General features: G+C 54.3%; 1 protein-coding gene across 1 annotated transcript; it reads right to left on the bottom strand.

Moving 5' to 3' along the window:
* Positions 1-10,493: 10,493 nt before the first annotated feature.
* Positions 10,494-12,894, bottom strand: LOC107126292 (uncharacterized). The gene is made up of 5 exons (NM_001319091.1): positions 12,644-12,894; positions 12,481-12,569; positions 12,152-12,311; positions 11,293-11,562; positions 10,494-11,108 (listed from the first exon to the last, which is right to left on the bottom strand). Exons 1-5 carry the CDS (start codon positions 12,837-12,839, stop codon positions 10,804-10,806), a joined length of 1,020 nt encoding a protein of 339 aa, NP_001306020.1. The 5' UTR covers positions 12,840-12,894; the 3' UTR covers positions 10,494-10,803.
* Between the last annotated feature and the right edge of the window lie 5,264 nt (positions 12,895-18,158).

Here is an 18,158-nt window from a genome sequence, read left to right on the forward strand (position 1 = left end):
GTGCACTAACAAATTTATCATGTTCTTCATATAAAAGGTCTTCTTGTTTCTCTAAGATTCTATCCTTTTCATTTAAGGCATCAATCAACTCATTAATCTTAGCTATCTTAGTTCTATCCAATCCCTTGAATAAACTAGAGTAATCAATTTCATCCTCGCTAGATTCATCATCACTAGAAGAATCATAAGTATTAGCATTACGAGTGATTACCTTCTTTTCCCTTGCCATGAGGCAAGTGTGATGCTCGTTGGGGAAGAGAGCCGATTTGTTGAAGGCAGTGGCGGCAAGTCCTTCGTCGTCGGAGTCGGACGAAGAGCAATCCGAATCCCACTCCTTTCCAAGGTGTGCTTCGCCTTTGGCCTTCTTGTAAACCTTCTTGTTCTCTCTCTTCCCATTTTTCCCTTGCTCCTGGTCACTATCATTTTCGGGACAGTTAGCAATAAAATGACCAAGCTTACCGCATTTGAAGCATGATCGCTTTCCCTTGGTCTTGGCCTTGCTTGGCTGTCCCTTTCGACCTTTTAGCGCCGTCTTGAATCTTTTAATGATGAGAGCCATCTCTTCATCATTGAGCCCGGCCGCCTCAACTTGCGCCACCTTGCTAGGTAGCGACTCCTTGCTCCTCGTTGCCTTTAGAGCAATGGGTTGAGGCTCGTGGAGTGGACCGTTCAACGCGTCGTCGACGTATCTTGCCTCCTTGATCATCATCCGCCCGCTCACGAATTTTCCAAGCACTTCCTCGGGCGTCATCATCGTGTACCTGGGATTCTCACGAATATTGTTCACGAGATGAGGATCAAGAACGGTAAAGGACCTGAGCATTAGGCGGACGACGTCGTGATCCGTCCAACGCGTGCTTCCGTAGCTCCTTATTTTGTTGATAAGGGTCTTGAGCCGGTTGTAGGTTTGAGTTGGCTCCTCTCCCCTTATCATGGCGAATCGTCCAAGCTCGCCCTCCACCAACTCCATCTTGGTGAGCATGGTGATGTCGTTCCCCTCGTGAGAGATCTTGAGGGTGTCCCATATCTGCTTGGCATTGTCCAAGCCGCTCACCTTATTGTACTCTTCCCTGCACAAAGATGCTAAGAGAACAGTAGTAGCTTGTGCATTTCTATGAATTTGTTCATTTATAAGCATAGGGCTATCCGAGCTATCAAACTTCATTCCATTCTCCACAATCTCCCATATGCTTGGATGGAGAGAGAATAAGTGACTACGCATTTTGTGACTCCAAAATCCGTAGTCCTCCCCATCGAAGTGTGGAGGTTTGCCAAGAGGAATGGAAAGCAAATGCGAATTCGAACTATGTTGAATACGAGAATAATCAAATGAAAAGTTCGAGTTGACCGTCTTTTTGTAGTCGTTGTCATCATCCTTTTGGGAAGAAGTAGACTCATCACTATCGTCGTAGTAGATGATCTCCTTGATGCGCCTTGTCTTCTTCTTCTTCCCTTCCTTCCGTTTATGCCCCGAGCCGGAGTCGTTGGATTTGTCATCTTTTGGGTCGTTGACGAAGAACTCCTTTTCCTTGTCGTTGATCACTATTCCCTTCCCCTTAGGATCCATCTCTTCGGGCGGTAAGTCCCTTTGTGAAGAGAACGGCTCTGATACCAATTGAGAGCACCTAGAGGGGGGGTGAATAGGTGATCCTGTAAAAACTTAACTTATAGCCACAAAAACTTGTTAAGAGTTAGCACAATAATTGCCAAGTGGCTAAAGAGGAGATCTTGCACAATACGACAATCACAGAGAAGACACAGAGATTTATCCCGTGGTTCGGCCAAGTACAAAACTTGCCTACTTCCACGTTGTGGCGTCCCAACGGACGAGGGTTGCAATCAACCCCTCTCAAGCGGTCCAAAGACCCACTTGAATACCACGGTGTTTTTGCCTTGCTTATCTTTATCCCACTCGCGAGGAATCTCCACAGATTGGAGTCTCTCGCCCTTACACTTAAGATTCACAAAGAAGCACGGAGTAAGGGAGGGAAGCAACACACACAAATCCACAGCGAAATGCGCACACACACGGCCAAGATTCGAGCTCAAAGACTATCTCACAGTTTCTCACAAGAACAGAGCTCGAATCACTTAGAATCACAAACGGATGCGCAAAGACTGAGTGTGGATGATCAAGAATGCTCAAGAGTTGCTTGGTGTACTCCTCCATGCGCCTAGGGGTCCCTTTTATAGCCCCAAGGCAGCTAGGAGCCGTTGAGAACAAATCTGGAAGGCCATCTTTGCCTTCTGTCGTCGGGCGCACCGGACAGTGTCCGGTGCCCGATTCCTTTCCTTAAATGGCGAAGCCGACCGTTGCAGATGCGGGAGCCGTTGGCGCACCGGACATGTCCGGTGCACACCGGACAGTCCGGTGCCCCCTTCCGACCGTTGGCTCGGCCACGTGTCCCGCGCTGATCGCGCGGCCGACCGTTGGCCCTGGCCGACCGTTGGCTCACCGGACAGTCTGGTGCACACCGGACAGTCCGGTGAATTTTAGCCGTACGCCGTCAGCAAATTCCCGAGAGCGGCCTCTTCGGCGCACCACCGGACACTGTCCGGTGCACCACCGGACAGTCCGGTGCCCCAGACCGAAACAGCCCCTTGGCTGTACACAGCCAAGTCTTCTCTTCTCTTCTTCTTTCTGTTTCTAACACTTAGACAAATATATTAGTACACAAAACCAATGTACTAAGACTTAGAAACATACCTTTGTTTGAAGATTTGCACTTTGTTCATCCATGGGCATTGATTCACATTAAAGCACTCGTGTTGACACTCAATCACCAAAATACTTAGAAATGGCCCAAGGGCACATTTCCCTTTCAGGGACCTCATTCCGCTCCTCCTCGACGGGCAGTGCCTCACCCTCGGCGGCCGAGGGTGCCTTGAGCTGAGCCGAAGGTGCCTCGGGCAGGGCCGAGGCCTTCTTGGGCTCGGGCGTGTCGTCGGTCTTGACGGAGGGTTGATGTAGGTCTCGGGAGAAGACGTCCGGGGGACCGTTGTCCGCCCCAAGGCTATTTTAGCCAGCTCGTCCGTAGTCTCGTTGTAGCGTCGGGCGACGTGGTTGAGCTCAAGCCCGTAGAACTTGTCTTCCAGGCGCCGAACCTCGTCGCAGTAGACTTCCATCTTCGGGTCATGGCAGTGGGAGTTCTTCATGACTTGGTCGATGACAAGCTGCGAGTCGCCACGAGCGTCGAGGCGCCGAACCCCTAGCTCGATGGCGATGCGCAACCCATTAACCAGAGCCTCGTACTCGGCCACATTGTTGGACGCCGGGAACTGGAGGCGCAGCACGTAGCGGAGGTGCTTCCCGAGGGGTGAGATGAAGAGCAGGCCTGCGCTCGCTCCTGTTTTCATCAGCGACCCGTCGAAAAACATGGTCCAGAGTTCTGGTTGGATCGGAGCTGCTGGAAGCTGGGTGTCGACCCATTCTGCCACGAAATCCGCCAAGACTTGGGATTTGATGGCCTTCCAAGGGGCGAACGAGATTGTCTCGCCCATGATCTCCACCGCCCACTTTGCAATCCTACCCGAGGCCTCTCGGCACTGGATGATCTTCCCTAGGGGGAAGGATGACACCACAGTCACCGGATGAGACTCGAAGTAGTGTCGCAACTTTCGCCGCGTACAGTAGCTTATGAATTTGCGGGTAGCGGATTTTGGTCTCGGACAGTACCTCACTGATGAAGTAGACCGGCCTCTGGACGAGCAATGCATGCCCTTCTTCTCGTCTCTCGACTACGATCGCGGTGCTGACCACCTGAGTGGTTGCGGCTACATAGATCAGGAGAGCTTCTCCGGTAGTGGGGGCTCCAGGATGGGCGTGCTTGTAAGGAGCGCCTTCAAGTTCCCGAGGGCTTCCTCGGCCTCGGGGGTCCAAGTGAAGCACTCGGTCTTCCTTAAGAGGCGGTACAGGGGCAGGCCTCTTTCGCCGAGGCGTGAGATGAAGCGGCTCAGAGCCGCAAGGCATCCCATGACCCTCTGTACTCCTTTCAAGTCCTTGATAGGCCCCATGTTGGTGATGGCCGCGATTTTCTCCGGGTTGGCCTCGATGCCCCGCTCGGAGACGATGAACCCCAGGAGCATGCCTCGGAGAACTCCGAAGACACACTTCTCGAGATTGAGTTTTACGCCTTTCGCTTTGAGACACTTGAATGTCGTTTCAAGGTCGGAGAGGAGGTCGGAGGCTTTCCTCGTCTTGACTACGATGTCATCGACGTAAGCCTCGACCGTTTGGCCAATGTGCTGTCCGAACACGTGGTTCATGCACCTTTGGTATGTCGTGCCTGCATTCCTTAAACCGAATAGCATAGTAATATAGCAGTACATGCCAAAGGGTGTGATGAAAGAAGTCGTGAGCCGGTCGGACTCTTTCATCCTGATTTGGTGATACCCTGAGTAGGCATCAAGGAATGATGGGGTTTCGCACCCAGCAGTGGAATCCACGATTTGGTCGTTGCGAGGCAGAGGGTAGGGAACCTTCGGACATGCTTTGTTTAGACCAGTGTAGTCTACACACATCCGCCATTTCCCACCTTTCTTTTTCACAAGCACAGGGTTGGCTAGACATTCGGGATGGAATACCTCTTTGATGAACCCTGCAGCCATCAGCTTGTGGATCTCCTCGCCTATGGCTCTGCGCTTTTCTTCGTCGAATCGGCGTGGAGGCTGCTTCACGGGTCGGGTTCCAACTCGGATATCCAGCGAGTGCTCGGCGACATCCCTCGGTATGCCAGGCATGTCCGAGGGACTCCACGCAAAAACCTCGGCGTTTGCGCGGAGAAAGTCGACGAGCACTGCTTCCTATTTGGGGTTGAGCTCGGAGCCGATCCGTACTTGCTTGGAGACGTCGTTGCTGGGGTTGAGAGGGACGGACTTAACCGCCTCAGCTGGCTCGAAGTTGCCGGCGTGGCGTTTTGTATCTGGCACCTCCTTGGAGAGGCTCTCCAGGTCGGCGATGAGGGCCTCGAACTCAGCAAGGGCCTCAGCGTACTCCACACACTCCACGCCGCATTCGTACACGTGTCGGTATGTGGATCCGACGGTGATGACCCCGTTGGGGCCCGACATCTTGAGCTTGAGGTAGGTGTAGTTGGGGACGGCCATGAACTTGGCGTAGCATGGTCTCCCCAGCACTGCGTGGTAGGTTCCTTGGAACCCGACCACCTCTAACGTGAGGGTTTCCTTTCGGAAGTTGGAGGGAGTCCTGAAGCAGACGGGCAGATCGAGTTGCCCAAGGGGTTGGACGCGCTTCCTAGGGATGATCCCGTTAAAGGGCGCCGCACCGGCCTAGATCGTGGACAAATCGACCTGCAAGAGCCCGAGGGTCTCGGCGTATATGATGTTGAGGTTTCTGCCTCCGTCCATGAGGACCTTGGTAAGCCTGACGTTGCCGATGACGGGATCAACAACGAGTGGGTACTTCCTCAGGCTCGGCACGCGGTCGGGGTGGTCGCCTTGGTCGAAGGTGATGGGCTTGTCGGACCAGTCTAGGTAGACTGGCGCCGCCACCTTCACCGAGCAGACCTCCCGGCGCTCCTGCTTGTGGTGCCGAGGCGTTTGCCACCCGCCCACTGTAGATCATGAAGCAGTCATGGACCTCGGGGAACTCCTCTGCTTTGTGGCCTTCCTTCTTGTCGTTGTCGTGGGCTTCGCCACCTCCCGCCGGTGGCCCGGCCTTGTGGAAGTAGCGACGAAGCATGACGCACTCCTCAAGGGTGTGCTTGACGGGACCCTGATGATAGGGGCATGACTCCTTGAGCATCTTGTTAAACAGGTTGGCCCCTCCGGGAGGCTTCCAGGGGTTCCTGTGTTCGGCAGCGGCGACAAGATCTGCGTCGGCAGCGTCGCGTTTCATTTGCGACTTCTTCTTGCCCTTCTTCTTCGTGCTGCGCTGAGCGGACGCCTCGGGGACGTCTTCCTACTGGCGTCCCTGAGGCTGCTTGTCCTTCCGAAAGATGGCCTCGACCGCCTCCTGGCCAGAGGCGAACTTGGTGGCGATGTCCATCAGCTCGCTCGCCCTGGTGGGAGTCTTGCGACCTAGCTTGCTCACCAAGTCGCGGCAAGTGGTGCCGGCGAGGAACGCGCCGATGACATCTGAGTCGGTGATGTTGGGCAGCTCGGTGCGCTGCTTCGAAAATTGGATGTAGTCCCGCAGGGATTCTCCCGGCTGCTGGCGGCAGCTTCGGAGATCCCAGGAGTTCCCAGGGCGCACGTATGTGCCCTGGAAGTTTCCGGTGAAGGCTTTGACCAGGTCATCCTAGTTGGAGATCTGCGCAGGAGGCAGATGCTCGAGCCAGGCTCGGGCAGCGTCAGAGAGGAACAGGGGGAGGTTGCGGATGATGAAGTTGTCATCGTCCGTTCCACCCAGCTGGCAGGCCAGCCGGTAGTCCGCGAGCCACAGTTCCGGCCTTGTTTCCCCCGAGTACTTGGTGATGGTAGTCAGGGTCCGGAACCGGGTCGGGAACGACACCCGTCGTATGGCCCGGCTGAAAGCTTGCGAACCGGGTGGTTCGGGCGAGGGGCTTCGATCCTCCCCGCTGCCGTAGCATCCCCCACACCTAGGGTGGTAGCCTCGGCGCACCTTCTCGTCGAGGTGGGCTCGACGGTCGCGGCGACAGTGCTCATTGTCGAGGCAACCCAGGGCCGCAGGCGCTGTGTCCCGCGTGTGCCTGGTGTGGACCGAGGCTTCCCGCATGAATCGGGAAGTCGCGGCGCGATGCTCCGGGGGGTACCCCTGCCTTCGGGAGGCAGAGCTTTCGGCCTGTCGAACCGCGGCATCCTCCAGGAGATTCTTGAGTTCTCCCTGGATACGTCGTCCCTCGGTGGTGGATGGTTCCGGCATCGCTTGGAGTAGTATTGCTGCTGCAGCCAGGTTCTGGCCGACCCCACTAGAAGCCGGGGACAACCTTGCCCTGGCATCGTCAGCGATGCAGTGTTGGACGTCCTGGGGCAGATGACGCGCTTCTCCGGCTGGTGCTTGGCCTGCCCACTCCTGCCCGATGTTCTGCCGGAGTTGCACAAGTTGTCCTGCTTCCTCGTCAAGCCTGGCCTGCATCTCGCAGATTTGCTCGAGCTGTGCGTCCTGACCCCCCACAGGGACTGGGACCGCAGCTAGCTCCCGAAGGATGTCAATGCGAGGCGCAGGCCTAGGGGGATCGCCGTCCTCCGGCATACCAAGGTGGTTGCCTTCGTCGAGACCCCCTAGATCGACGCGGAAACATTCGCGACTTGGGCCACAGTCCTCGTCGCCGAGGCTGCGGCTATCATCGGAGCAATCAGAGAGGCAGTAGTCACATGCGGTCATGAAGTCCCGCATGGCACTGGGGTTCCCAAGCCCGGAGAGATCCCAACCATAGTCGGGCTCGTCATCTTCCTCGGAACCCAGGGGCCCGTAGGTCGAGACGGCCGTCAATCGGTCCCAGGTTGACCACATATGACACCCCGGAAGGTTCGGATATGCCTTTACGAAAGCGTCCACTGAAGCGGGGTCGCTTGGTGGGTCAAAGCTGAATCTAAAAGACAAAGGGTGGAAAACGGGCGGTACCTCTTGATCGACGGATGGTGACGGAGTCGCGTCGGAGACGGACTGCACCGTTATCTCAGGTACGAGGCTAACGCCCAACAAGTCCTTCACGAGCATGCTGGCGTCATCCGTCCGCTTGGGGTTGGCGTGTTGCGGGGAAACGACGCCCGTCTTCGTCTCAGACGCGAGGTCGACGCCTGACGTGTCCCCCGCTGGGGCGCCAGCGTCGTCGACTCGCTCGACAGCCGACGAGGTGCCGCCTCCTGCTTGGCCATGGTTGCCCCGCCTCCTCCTCCGTCGACGGGGAAGGTGACGGGATAGACTCGGATGCTGTTCTTCCACCATGCGGGGAAGACATTGTCGATTCCGCCACCGGCGGGCGGGCTGACCGCCGCCATTGTCGTTGTCGCGCGACGGAGGAAGGAGTACCGTGTCATAGCTGCCATCGAGGGACATGAACTCGAGACTCCCGAAACGGAGCAGCGTTCTGGGCTGGAGAGGTTGCTGGAGACTACCCATCTGGAGCTTGACGGGAAGCTGTTCGTCAACACGCAGCAGGCCCCTACCCGGCGCGCCAACTGTCGGCGTTTCGACCTCGGGGGGTCCCTAGACCGACGAGTAAAATGTCGTTGTGTGTCCCAGCCCAGATGGGTCGGCGCGAGACGGAACATAAGGGGGAAAACGATAAGGGGAACCGTGGCTCGTGTTGTCCTGCGCCCAGGGCGGATGCGCTTGCAGTAGGGGGTTACAAGCGTTCGCGAGGGAGAGAGAGAGAGAGAGCCTGCTCGTCAGCCCGTCCTCCCGCGCGGCCACCTTCTCGTACGAGGGCCCTGGACCTTCCTTTTATAGACGTAAGGAGAGGGCGGGTATACAATAGGGGGTGTAGCAGTGTGCTAACGTGTCCGGCAAAGAGGAGCCAGAGTCCTATGTACATGCCGACGTGGCTGTCGGAGAGGTGTTGGTGCCCTGTTCATGTGATGTCGTGGCCGTCGAAGGAGCGCTTAAACCCTGTAGAAGCACAGCTGCCGGGCTGTCGGGACCTTGCTGACGTCTCCTTGCTTTCGTATGGGGCTGAGAACCGCCGTCGTCATGGAGCACGCGGGGTGCCATCATTACTTGTTTTACCGGGGCGAGCCAGATGGGACGCCAGTCTTGTTCCCCGTAGCCTGAGCTAGCTAGGGGTAGGGTAATGATGTACCCCCCTACGACGTGGTCGGCCCGAGCCCAAGGTCGGGTGAGGCGGAGGCTCCTCCGAGGTCGAGGCTGAGTCCGAGCTCTGGGGTCGGGTGAGGCGGAGACCGTCGTCCGAGGTCGAGGTTGAGTCCGAGCCCTAGGGTCGGGCGAGTCGGAGACCGTCGTCCGAGGTCGAGGTTGAGTTCGAGCCCTGGGGTCGGGCGAGGCGGAGACCGTCGTCCGAGGTCGAGGTTGAGTCCGAGCCCTGAGGTCGGGCGAGGCGGAGGCCGTCTTCCAGGGTCGAGGTTGAGTCCGAGCCCTGGGGTCGGGCGAGGCGGAGACCGTCGTCCGAGGTCGAGGTTGAGTCCGAGCCCTGGGGTCGGGCGAGGCGGAGGTCGTCTTCCGGGGTTGAGGTTGAGTCCGAGCCCTAGGGTCGGGCGAGGCGGAGCTTCCTATGGCGCCCGAGGCTGGACTTGGCTGCTGTCAGCCTCACCCGGGCGGGTGGCACAGCAGTCAGAGCATTGCAGGCGGCGCTGTTTTCCTGTCAGGTCAGTCAGTGGAGGGGCGAAGTGACTGCGGTCACTTCGGCCTTGTCGACTGAGGAGCGCGCGTCAGGACAAGGTGTCAGGCGATCCTTGCATTGAATGCTCCTGTGATGCAGTCGGTTGGCATGGCGATCTGGCCAAGGTTGCTTCACTGCGAAGCCTGCCCGAGCTGGGCCTCGGACGAGTCGAAGGTGCGCCCGTTACTTGAGGATGCCCTCGGGCGAGGCGTGAATCTGCCTTGTTCTACTGTACCTGCCCGAGGCTGGGCTCGGGCGAGGCGAGATCGTGTCCCTTGAGTGGACGGAGCCTTTGACCCGAATTGCGCCCATCAGGCCTTTGCAACTTTGTGCTGATGGTGGTTACTAGCCGAGTTTAGGAGTCTTGGGGGTACCCCTAATTATGGTCCCCGACACATTGCATCCAAGTTTTCAGCCTTCACACCTCATACAAGAGCTATAGCATTCAATACAAGACACAAACAAAAAGATCAAATCCTCTCCCAAGTCCGGAATCACTCCAACCAAATAAGTGACTAGAGAGAGACATTTGTGTTCATTTAAGCTCTTGCGCTTGGATTGCTTTTCTTCTTCCTTCTTTCTTGTGCTCAGCTCACTTGTAATCAAAATAAGAGACACCAATTGTGTGGTGGTCCTTGTAGTGGACTTAGTGTCCCCATTTGATTGAGAAGACAAGCTCACTCGGTCTAGGTGACCGTTTGAGAGAGGGAAAGGGTTGAAAGAGACCCGGTCTTTGTGACCACCTCAACGGGGAGTAGGTTTCCAAGAACCGAACCTCGGTAAAACAAATCACCGCGTCATCCATTCTTATTTGCTTGTGATTTGTTTTCGCCCTCTCTTTTGGACTCGCTTATATTTCTAACGCTAACTCCGGCTTGTAGTTGTGCTTAAGTTTATAATTTTTAGATTCCGCCTATTCACCCCCCTCTAGACGTCTTTCAGCAATTCACGTGCCAGAACCCTGATTTATAGTTTTGTTTTTCCTCCTTAATCGTTTGACCTTCTCTTGTGCCCATTTAGATCTTGCTGGTTCTTGTGGTTTTTATCTTTTTTATGTGTTTCCCCGTTTCGTCGTTTTTCGGTTCTCTTTACCTTTGTTTCCCTTTTCTTTTCTTTGGGGTTGACCTCTGAGGTTTTTATACGGGGTTTTATCTCTAGCATACCCAACGTGCTTGGACAAAAAGACTTTGTTGTTGTTGTTGTATGGTGGCTGGCAGGCCCCACGCTGGCTGTGCAGACAAAAGGAAAGCTAGTTGCCTCCAGCAGCCGTACCACAACCTGTTTATTTACAAGCTCCGTGGCCCCGTGCCAAACAATGGCAGCTAGATTCAGTTCCTGATCAAAAGTTCGGTTGCAGTTCGTCGGTGCAGTGCAGGGGGGGACTGGTAGATAGCAGAGATTTTATTGGTACGATTTACAGGTTGTGCGCTCATAATTTACATTATTACACACGGAATCGCGACTCGGAGGTCGAGTCACCACTGCCGGCCCCGGCGCGGCGGCTACACCTAATCCTACTACATTCCTACGTCGCCATGACTCACTAGCCTCGCGTCCTTATGATGGTTATGGAGCCGCGCCCGGGGGTGTGCAGGCGCGTGAAGCCGGCGACGGCCTTGCCCGAGATGCCCGGCTGGTCCGCGGACACGCGCGGCGCGCACGCGAACTCGCCCACGGGGTGCCGCACCGGCCGCGCCGGCCGCATCAGGACGCGCGCGTTGATGTCCGCCAGCGTCGCGCCGCCGTCCAGGCCGTCGGGCTTCAGCAGCGCGAACGGACGCACCACCACCACGCCCGCGCCCTTCCGCCGCTTGCCGCCGCCGCTCTCGGCCGACGCCTGCTCCGACTCTGCCGATCGAGGACAGCACGTACGACGTGCCAAGCAGCAAAGCGCGGGTTAGCTTAGCGATTAGCACGAGGTGCCGTGTCAAACTGTCAACTCAACTCCCCGGCCAGCCCGGTGCCTGCTGCCTGCGAGAATTCCGCACGCGCGGCGCGAGTGACAACTGACAAGACGAGCGAGACCCCGCACCTTCGCGTGTCGCGGCACGTTTCAGAGAGGGGCCGCAGGTCCTCGGAAGCGGCGGGGCCCGCGCAGGCCCCCGCGCGGCGCCCCGCCCCGGAAGCGGCAGGCCGGTCCCGGCCCCGGCGGCGCGCGGGTCCCCGCGGCAGCTGGAGGAGGACGAGCTGGGCAGGGGCTCCGCCTCTGTGGCGGGGGCCTGCTGCTGGAACGCCGCTCTCTCCGCTGCCGGCGCGGGACCCGCCGAGAAAATCGAGCTCAAGGCCTGGTCATCATCATCACCTGCACGACAGCAGGAGAGGTTCATCGGCCGGGTTTAAAATTGGAGAGCGAGTGACGAAGAAGATTATACACGCACTATATGACTAATATACTAGTAGTAGAATCTTGGGCAGGCTGGCCGCACCACTATCTAAACACGTAGAACCCAAATCTTTCTTCTTTTTTTCTTCTTCAAAAGACGCGCCCGCCCGTGTCGCCTGCCTGGTGATTGTGCGCGCGGCTTGCAAGTCAGACGCGGGCATCATGCTCGTTTACATGTACTCCAGTGCAAAGTTGCCACTGCATAATACTCAATCTAGCATTCATGATTGTTTTAAACAATCCATGCATCCATCATGGGGCCTTGACAGTAACGTGACGCTAAACCTAGCTCTCTGCGACCTGACTTGTCCTCTGCCTCCATTGGACCCAGAACAACCCACCATCCATGGCGTGGCGATGTACTTGGCGCGGGCCGCGGGGCCAACAAGACCTAAAAAATTAACTAACAGGTCCCGTCGTGTCCGTTTGCAGACAAACCCGACGAAACTGGGTCGATTTCAGAGTGGGGAGCGGAGGAGGAGGGTTGGATTCAAACGGGGGCGCTCACAGTGAATTGTGAAGGAGTCGGTGGGGGTGCGGTAGCCCTGCTCGTGCGTGGCGCTGGCGCAGGCGCAGCTGGAATTGAAGGCGGCCTCCTCCTCCTCCTGCTGCGCCTTGAGCGGCGGCTCGCCCACGTCGCCGTCGTGGCAGCCCGCGTCCCAGAAGTTCTGCAAGGGGACACCCAACGACAACAACGAGAGAGCTTTGATGAGCTAGCGGTGGCTCAGTGGTAAGAATTCAGCTCTGGCTGCTACTGTTACTGTTAGTGCTAATGCTAAGAGGTTGGGTGGTCTGTTTGGTCTCCTCTTCCGGAGCGTCGTGATGTGACGCACGCACCAGGAGAAGGTCGTCCAGCTCCCCGGGGATCGCGACGGCCACGCCGTGCGCCGACGGCGGCGGCGGCGGGGCCGGCTCCATGGCTGCGACTGCGAGTGCAAAGGGCATAAATAAGCGACGACCAGGTAATTAATCCGGGCAAAGAAAGGTCATCATCACGTACAGAGCGGGAAGAGGTCATGGACGTCGGCGGCGAGGAGGCCGAAGCAGCCGAACGGTGCCGACTGCTCCCACCCGCTACTGCTGCAGCTGTAGTCGTCGAAGCAGGTGCTGGTGGTGGTCGTACTGGCGACGGGCATCCCCATCGTGTGGAGCGGCCACGCCTGCCTCCCCTCCATCAGCTGCACCCCTTTCTCCATGGCTCGTCGGCCTTGCTGCAGCGGCAGCAGGGGGGGGAGCTGAGGACGTGAATCGTGAGGCAGACAGAGTGTGGAGAGTGGACTGGGTGAGAGTCAGAGAGAGAGGCCGGGTGCTGCTGGAGAGTGGAGACAAGGCAGAGAGCTTGGCGTGCTTAAATAGCAGGGCTTTTTCGCCGGGGCGTGGAAAGCAAAAGCATACACCGGACCGGACTAGCAGGTCAAGACCACACTACGCTACTCCTGGCCTCCCGTTCTAACACACGCCTCTGTTACTGTGCAGCTGTGTCACTTGTTTTTATTTATACTCAGCCCGCGCGCTGACGCTTGCTTGCTTCCTGTACGTACTTTCGTTTGCCTTTGCTGGCTGGGCTGGGGCGACTTGTTGGGCGCGGCCAGGGGGGAGGAAAAAAGAAAAGATACGGGTGGGGCTGAGTAGACGAGACGACAGACGAGTTCAAAGTCCAAGCGAAAGCAAAAGGGGATGAGGGTGGTTGAGCGCAGGGGAGCTCTTTCTCGTGATTCGTTATGTTCTTCCGCACCTTTGATCTCCTTCCGGTTTGCTTGAGTGAGATCTCCTCTCCTTTCTCTTTCTTTCTTTAAACGGTTGGTTCGTCGTCGATGCCTCCTATTGTTGAGTGAAATCTCTGCCCCTAGCGATTCTTTTACTTGTCTTTGTACAATTGTACTAACCATTCGCTCTCCGGCTCAAAAGTCTCCTCCAGTATGACCTTCGCCGTTTCCTTGTTGCTGATCTTCGCCGTTTCATGAGTAACATCACGGGGGACTGCAGTCTGCAAGTCTGTTATGGTTATTGCGCCTCCATTTTTATTTTTATTTTACGTTTCGTGTCAGTTACGGGTAGGTCAAAGCCCGGTGCTGGTACCTGGTAGCCGTTGCTCTAGTGAGGTCACTGATCTGTGGGTGAACGATGAAAAAGGGTGGGCGGACCAGCGGAGTGTAGGAGCAGCGGCTTCATCAGTTTTTTTTCCTCTCCCTGGCCTGATGAGGCCGGAGCCGGACGAGGAAACGCCAGCACCCAGCAGGCACAGGCCCAAAAATACCTGCCCCGAAAAGACAGTAGCAGATTTTTTTTAAAAAAAATTCCGAGCCCGCATTTCTTAAATAATTGACTTGCAGTCGTGGTTAAGCAGGAGGTGGACATGCCTGTCGTGTAGACGTAACAATATGGTACCAATAAGTGGCGAAGCCAGAGCAAAATTAAGGATAGTGCATTTGACTTGTGGATGCATAGAAATTTATTTTACCAGTGTATATATGGTGAAATTTTAACCAATTCTATATATTTTGTGGGGGTGCATTTGCATCCGCTACCTATAGTGTAGCTTCGCCCCTTGTACCAATGTAACACACAGAATCACAGCGGAAAATAACTAACTCAGAGTGCTAACTGTGAAACATATGTATCATGGGTACCCAGATGAGCCTAAGAACCCAGTCGTGTGGGCCCATAAACTCCGCTACGGATTAGAAGAACAGATATTAAAAACAATATATCTCAGTTGAATAAATGATAATGTTGTAAATACAGGGACTTAGGTATGACTCAGTAACAAACTCGGTTAAGCGCTGAGTAGATTGATTTTATATAGTAATCTCAAATAACATAAACTAATCGCCTATTTAGTATCAACACTATATGCTAATAAGGATTTTACATAACAAATCAAGTTGACTCGCTCTTTTTACTAGCAATACAAGCAGGCTCAGCTCGAGTCGTTTCTAGCGTCGAGCCGCTCCGAGTCTGAGTCGGCTCGTGGAGTTCGAGTTTTTTTTTCTAGCCCTAATAATGATAGGGAATCGTCTTGCTCCTGCCTTAGAGACGTTTTAGGGAATGCCGGAAGACTCTTATATGCTTTTCTCGGTTTGTAAGCTCATGGGAATGTCAAGTCGACATCAAACCACACTTACTATCCACCTGATTAGTTGTCCGCATCGCTTTATCCTGAATCACTGAATGTGTTGACTTTATCTGAACGTATGTTTGATTGCCTATATATAGGCGCGGGCTATAGAAAACAAATCATTTGAAGATCAATTGCCTGCATTCGCTCGTACCGCCAAAACGTCCGGCCAGCCTTGGGGGAGCGTGGCTGCACATGCACATGAACCAATCAACCGGTATATGCATTGATAGAGGGGAAAATGTTTTACGATAATTCGAAAGTATGGCTTTTTTGGGACCCTACTGATATGGGCCCGCCTCTGGACAAAATTGAAGCACGGTGAAAACTATACTCAGCAATTCAGCATCAGCAAAGTCACAAGCTCTTGACCGGTCCCATGCCCGGAGTGCAGGTTCACCACTTCACCGGTCACCTACCACCTGCCGTGGTCGTCCGTTCTGGAAGGCTGAAACTGCATTGGGGCCTGGGCCTCGCGTACCGGCCTACCAACAGTGTACAACACTGCTGGTACTCGGACAGTCGCAAAAATCTTCTACCAGCGAGCCAGAGACACAGGGAGACCTCTTACACTATACAGTAGCATTTTTAAAAAAAACGAAATTGAATATGTACAGGAAAACTAGCTTTTTTCCTTCGGAGAAAGGACGAGAAAGTACTGCAGAGAGAGCCCAATGTTGCGACGAAAAGACGTACAATTTCAGTGCAGACAGTATCTCTGCCTTTTCTCCCTTTTCCGTCACTTTTGGAGCCTGATTTCCCCACAAATCACGGCCGCTGAGCTTTTCCATTGTACCCATACCCATTTGCCTTTTACCTCAGTCAGTCTAGACGTCTAATCTCAAGCTCATAGAATGAGGTCTGTTTGATCCCAAGAACTAATAATTAGCTAAAAATAGCTTTAGTGGATCCAGGCACTCCGGCTAATGACTCAATTAATAGGTTAGAATAAACAATCTATTAATAAAACCTTATTAAGCATTACTGTTCAGCTAAGTATTGGCAACTACTATTAGTTGGTGAATCACTCAGCTAATAGCCCTGTTAGTATGAAAAATAATTGCTCTCTCCATACTGCAGTATGAGGATCTACAGTTTAGATTTGTTCAGAAATATAAGGTTTTTTAGATACTCCACTCTCTATATCTCCTCTGTCTTCTTTTGCAAAAAAATATATATATTAAGGTTCCTTTTAAATTTGGTGTCATCTAAATCAGTAAACAATAATTAAGGAAAATAACGAGCGAACTACTCCCTGCATGTTAATTAGTAAGGGATAAGGTAATCTTTTCCTAAACTCTTTGTTTGTCTAAAAGGCACTTGGATACTTTGTATTTTGGGACGTAGAGAGCAGTTGACTCATTATAGCTAGTAGCTATATATAACACCTAGCTGGATTTTAAAATTCTAAGGCCTTATTTGGTTGCGTATGAATCGGAGATGGTTGATGAGATTAAATATTTTTTCTATTCAATTTCGACTAGTAAGAGATTTAATCATTTTTGGTCAATTCTTCTAACCGAACATGACAACAAATCTCAAGGCGGACACACCACTGACCACTGAGGCTACAATTTCACGTAACAAATTTGAATTTTGGCATCAAGTTTTGTTATCGTACTAAATCCAGCGAACTTGAACTTGGATATCCAGAGATATAGGGCTCAGAAACAAATCCAGCGGGTGCACCTGGATAGATCCAAGAAAACAACACCATGTCATCTCTTCGCTTACTGCAAGATAGACAACTCATCTTCTTCTAGTAGTACTAAATGAGGCACTACCGCCCCTTTTATTTTGTCCATCCTCTTTGACTATGCCGACAATAATAGCCAGATCGACCAAGGTTGGCTATGCGGCATTGTTGCTGTTTCGATGATTGGACGCCAAATTAAAGGAGCAAGCTATGCTATATATAGCTGCTAGGGTCTGTTTTCAGATGAGATGTAAATTGTCCTCGTGGCTCAGTACCGATGGATGGTCACCATTTTTGCATGCCACTGTGTTCTATTTTTGAATAACGCAACCAAAAGGCGCTGCCGCGGACCAGACAAATCATGGCGAACTTGTACCACCGAAAATGTGAAACAAAGTTCCTTGCCAGAGCTTACCAACTTTTTACCATGTCGTGCCATACAAGTTCTGGCAAAAAATTAAATTTTGTGCACCTTCGTTTGCAGCCTTTAGGTCCTGTACCCTAAGGACACGTAATGGGTATACTAACTCATTCACTTCTTTTAAATGTTTGTGTATATTGGTTCTGTGCCCATTTGGTCTCGACTCGCTGTTGCAGTGCGGCCGCGTCGGGCAGCCGGGCAGCCGCGTCGGCAGTGCGGCCGGAGCGACAAATGCCGTGCAGGAAGGAGGTCGTAGAACCCGAGCATGACCTTGTCGAACCACCCGGCGTCGTCGACCACGTAGAACGTGCACCGCGCCGGTCATGCATCGTCGCCGCCTCCAGACGCACGGCCTCCTGCCGCGCCCACCTCGTCGTTCGACCCAAAGCTAGCTAGTGCCGCCGCGAGGAGCTCGTGAGTCGTGACATGCGCGGGGAGCTAATTAAAGTCCCCATCGCCAAGGCTGTCGCCGTACCCGTACACTGGACAGTGCAGCCGTGCATCCCGTTCGCCTCCAGCTAGCCTCCGGACGACGATCCTTTCCCGCCGCCTACCTTGGCCTGGCCACCAGGCCAGCAGGTAACGCAGGGTGACGAAGACCGTGACCGCGTGCAGCGAGCTCACGTCGTTCTTGATGTAGTGGCCGAGTTGGGGGGGAGTGAGCAGTAGTGGACGCGCAGCGCTTGATCATAGCCTGGCCAAATCTGATCGAGACAATCAGATCGCGTGTTTTGGAACACGTGCTGCAATAGAGATGCACCGGCGTCACGGCAGGCGCGCCCAGGGTCGCCGGGCCCTGGACCCTGGTCCGCCAGGACCGCCATGGGGATCGAGTGAGCCCGTCCTGAATGTTGCTGTAGATGATGAAGCACGACCCGGGGAACCTCTGGACCTCCGGTCTCGACAGGAGCTTGCTGAGGCGTGTGCTCCAGGGTCACCTTGCTCGCCATCTCCTACTCCATCTTCCGACTTCCGTTGCCTCCCGTAATTCCAGCCGAAGTGAACATGGCCCGGTCCGTAAACATGCCGAGGAACAGATCTGTAGGATCTGTCACTGAAGTCGTTGGCATTGTTGATGAGGTACGCTGCTTGCCCAGCATATGCGAGGACCAGAGAAGGATATATGCTACACAGAAATGCTATATCATGGACAATTCACAAGGAAGGATCTCAAGGTTGCAGTGTCTATGAAAAATAACCTGAATACCCTTCTTACCGAAGTGACCAAGATCTGACAACATAGCTTCAGCACCAGTACGCATGAAGGATTCATAGAAAGT

Source organism: Zea mays, chromosome 2, assembly GCF_902167145.1.
Source record: "Zea mays cultivar B73 chromosome 2, Zm-B73-REFERENCE-NAM-5.0, whole genome shotgun sequence".
Lineage (NCBI taxonomy): Eukaryota > Viridiplantae > Streptophyta > Magnoliopsida > Poales > Poaceae > Zea > Zea mays.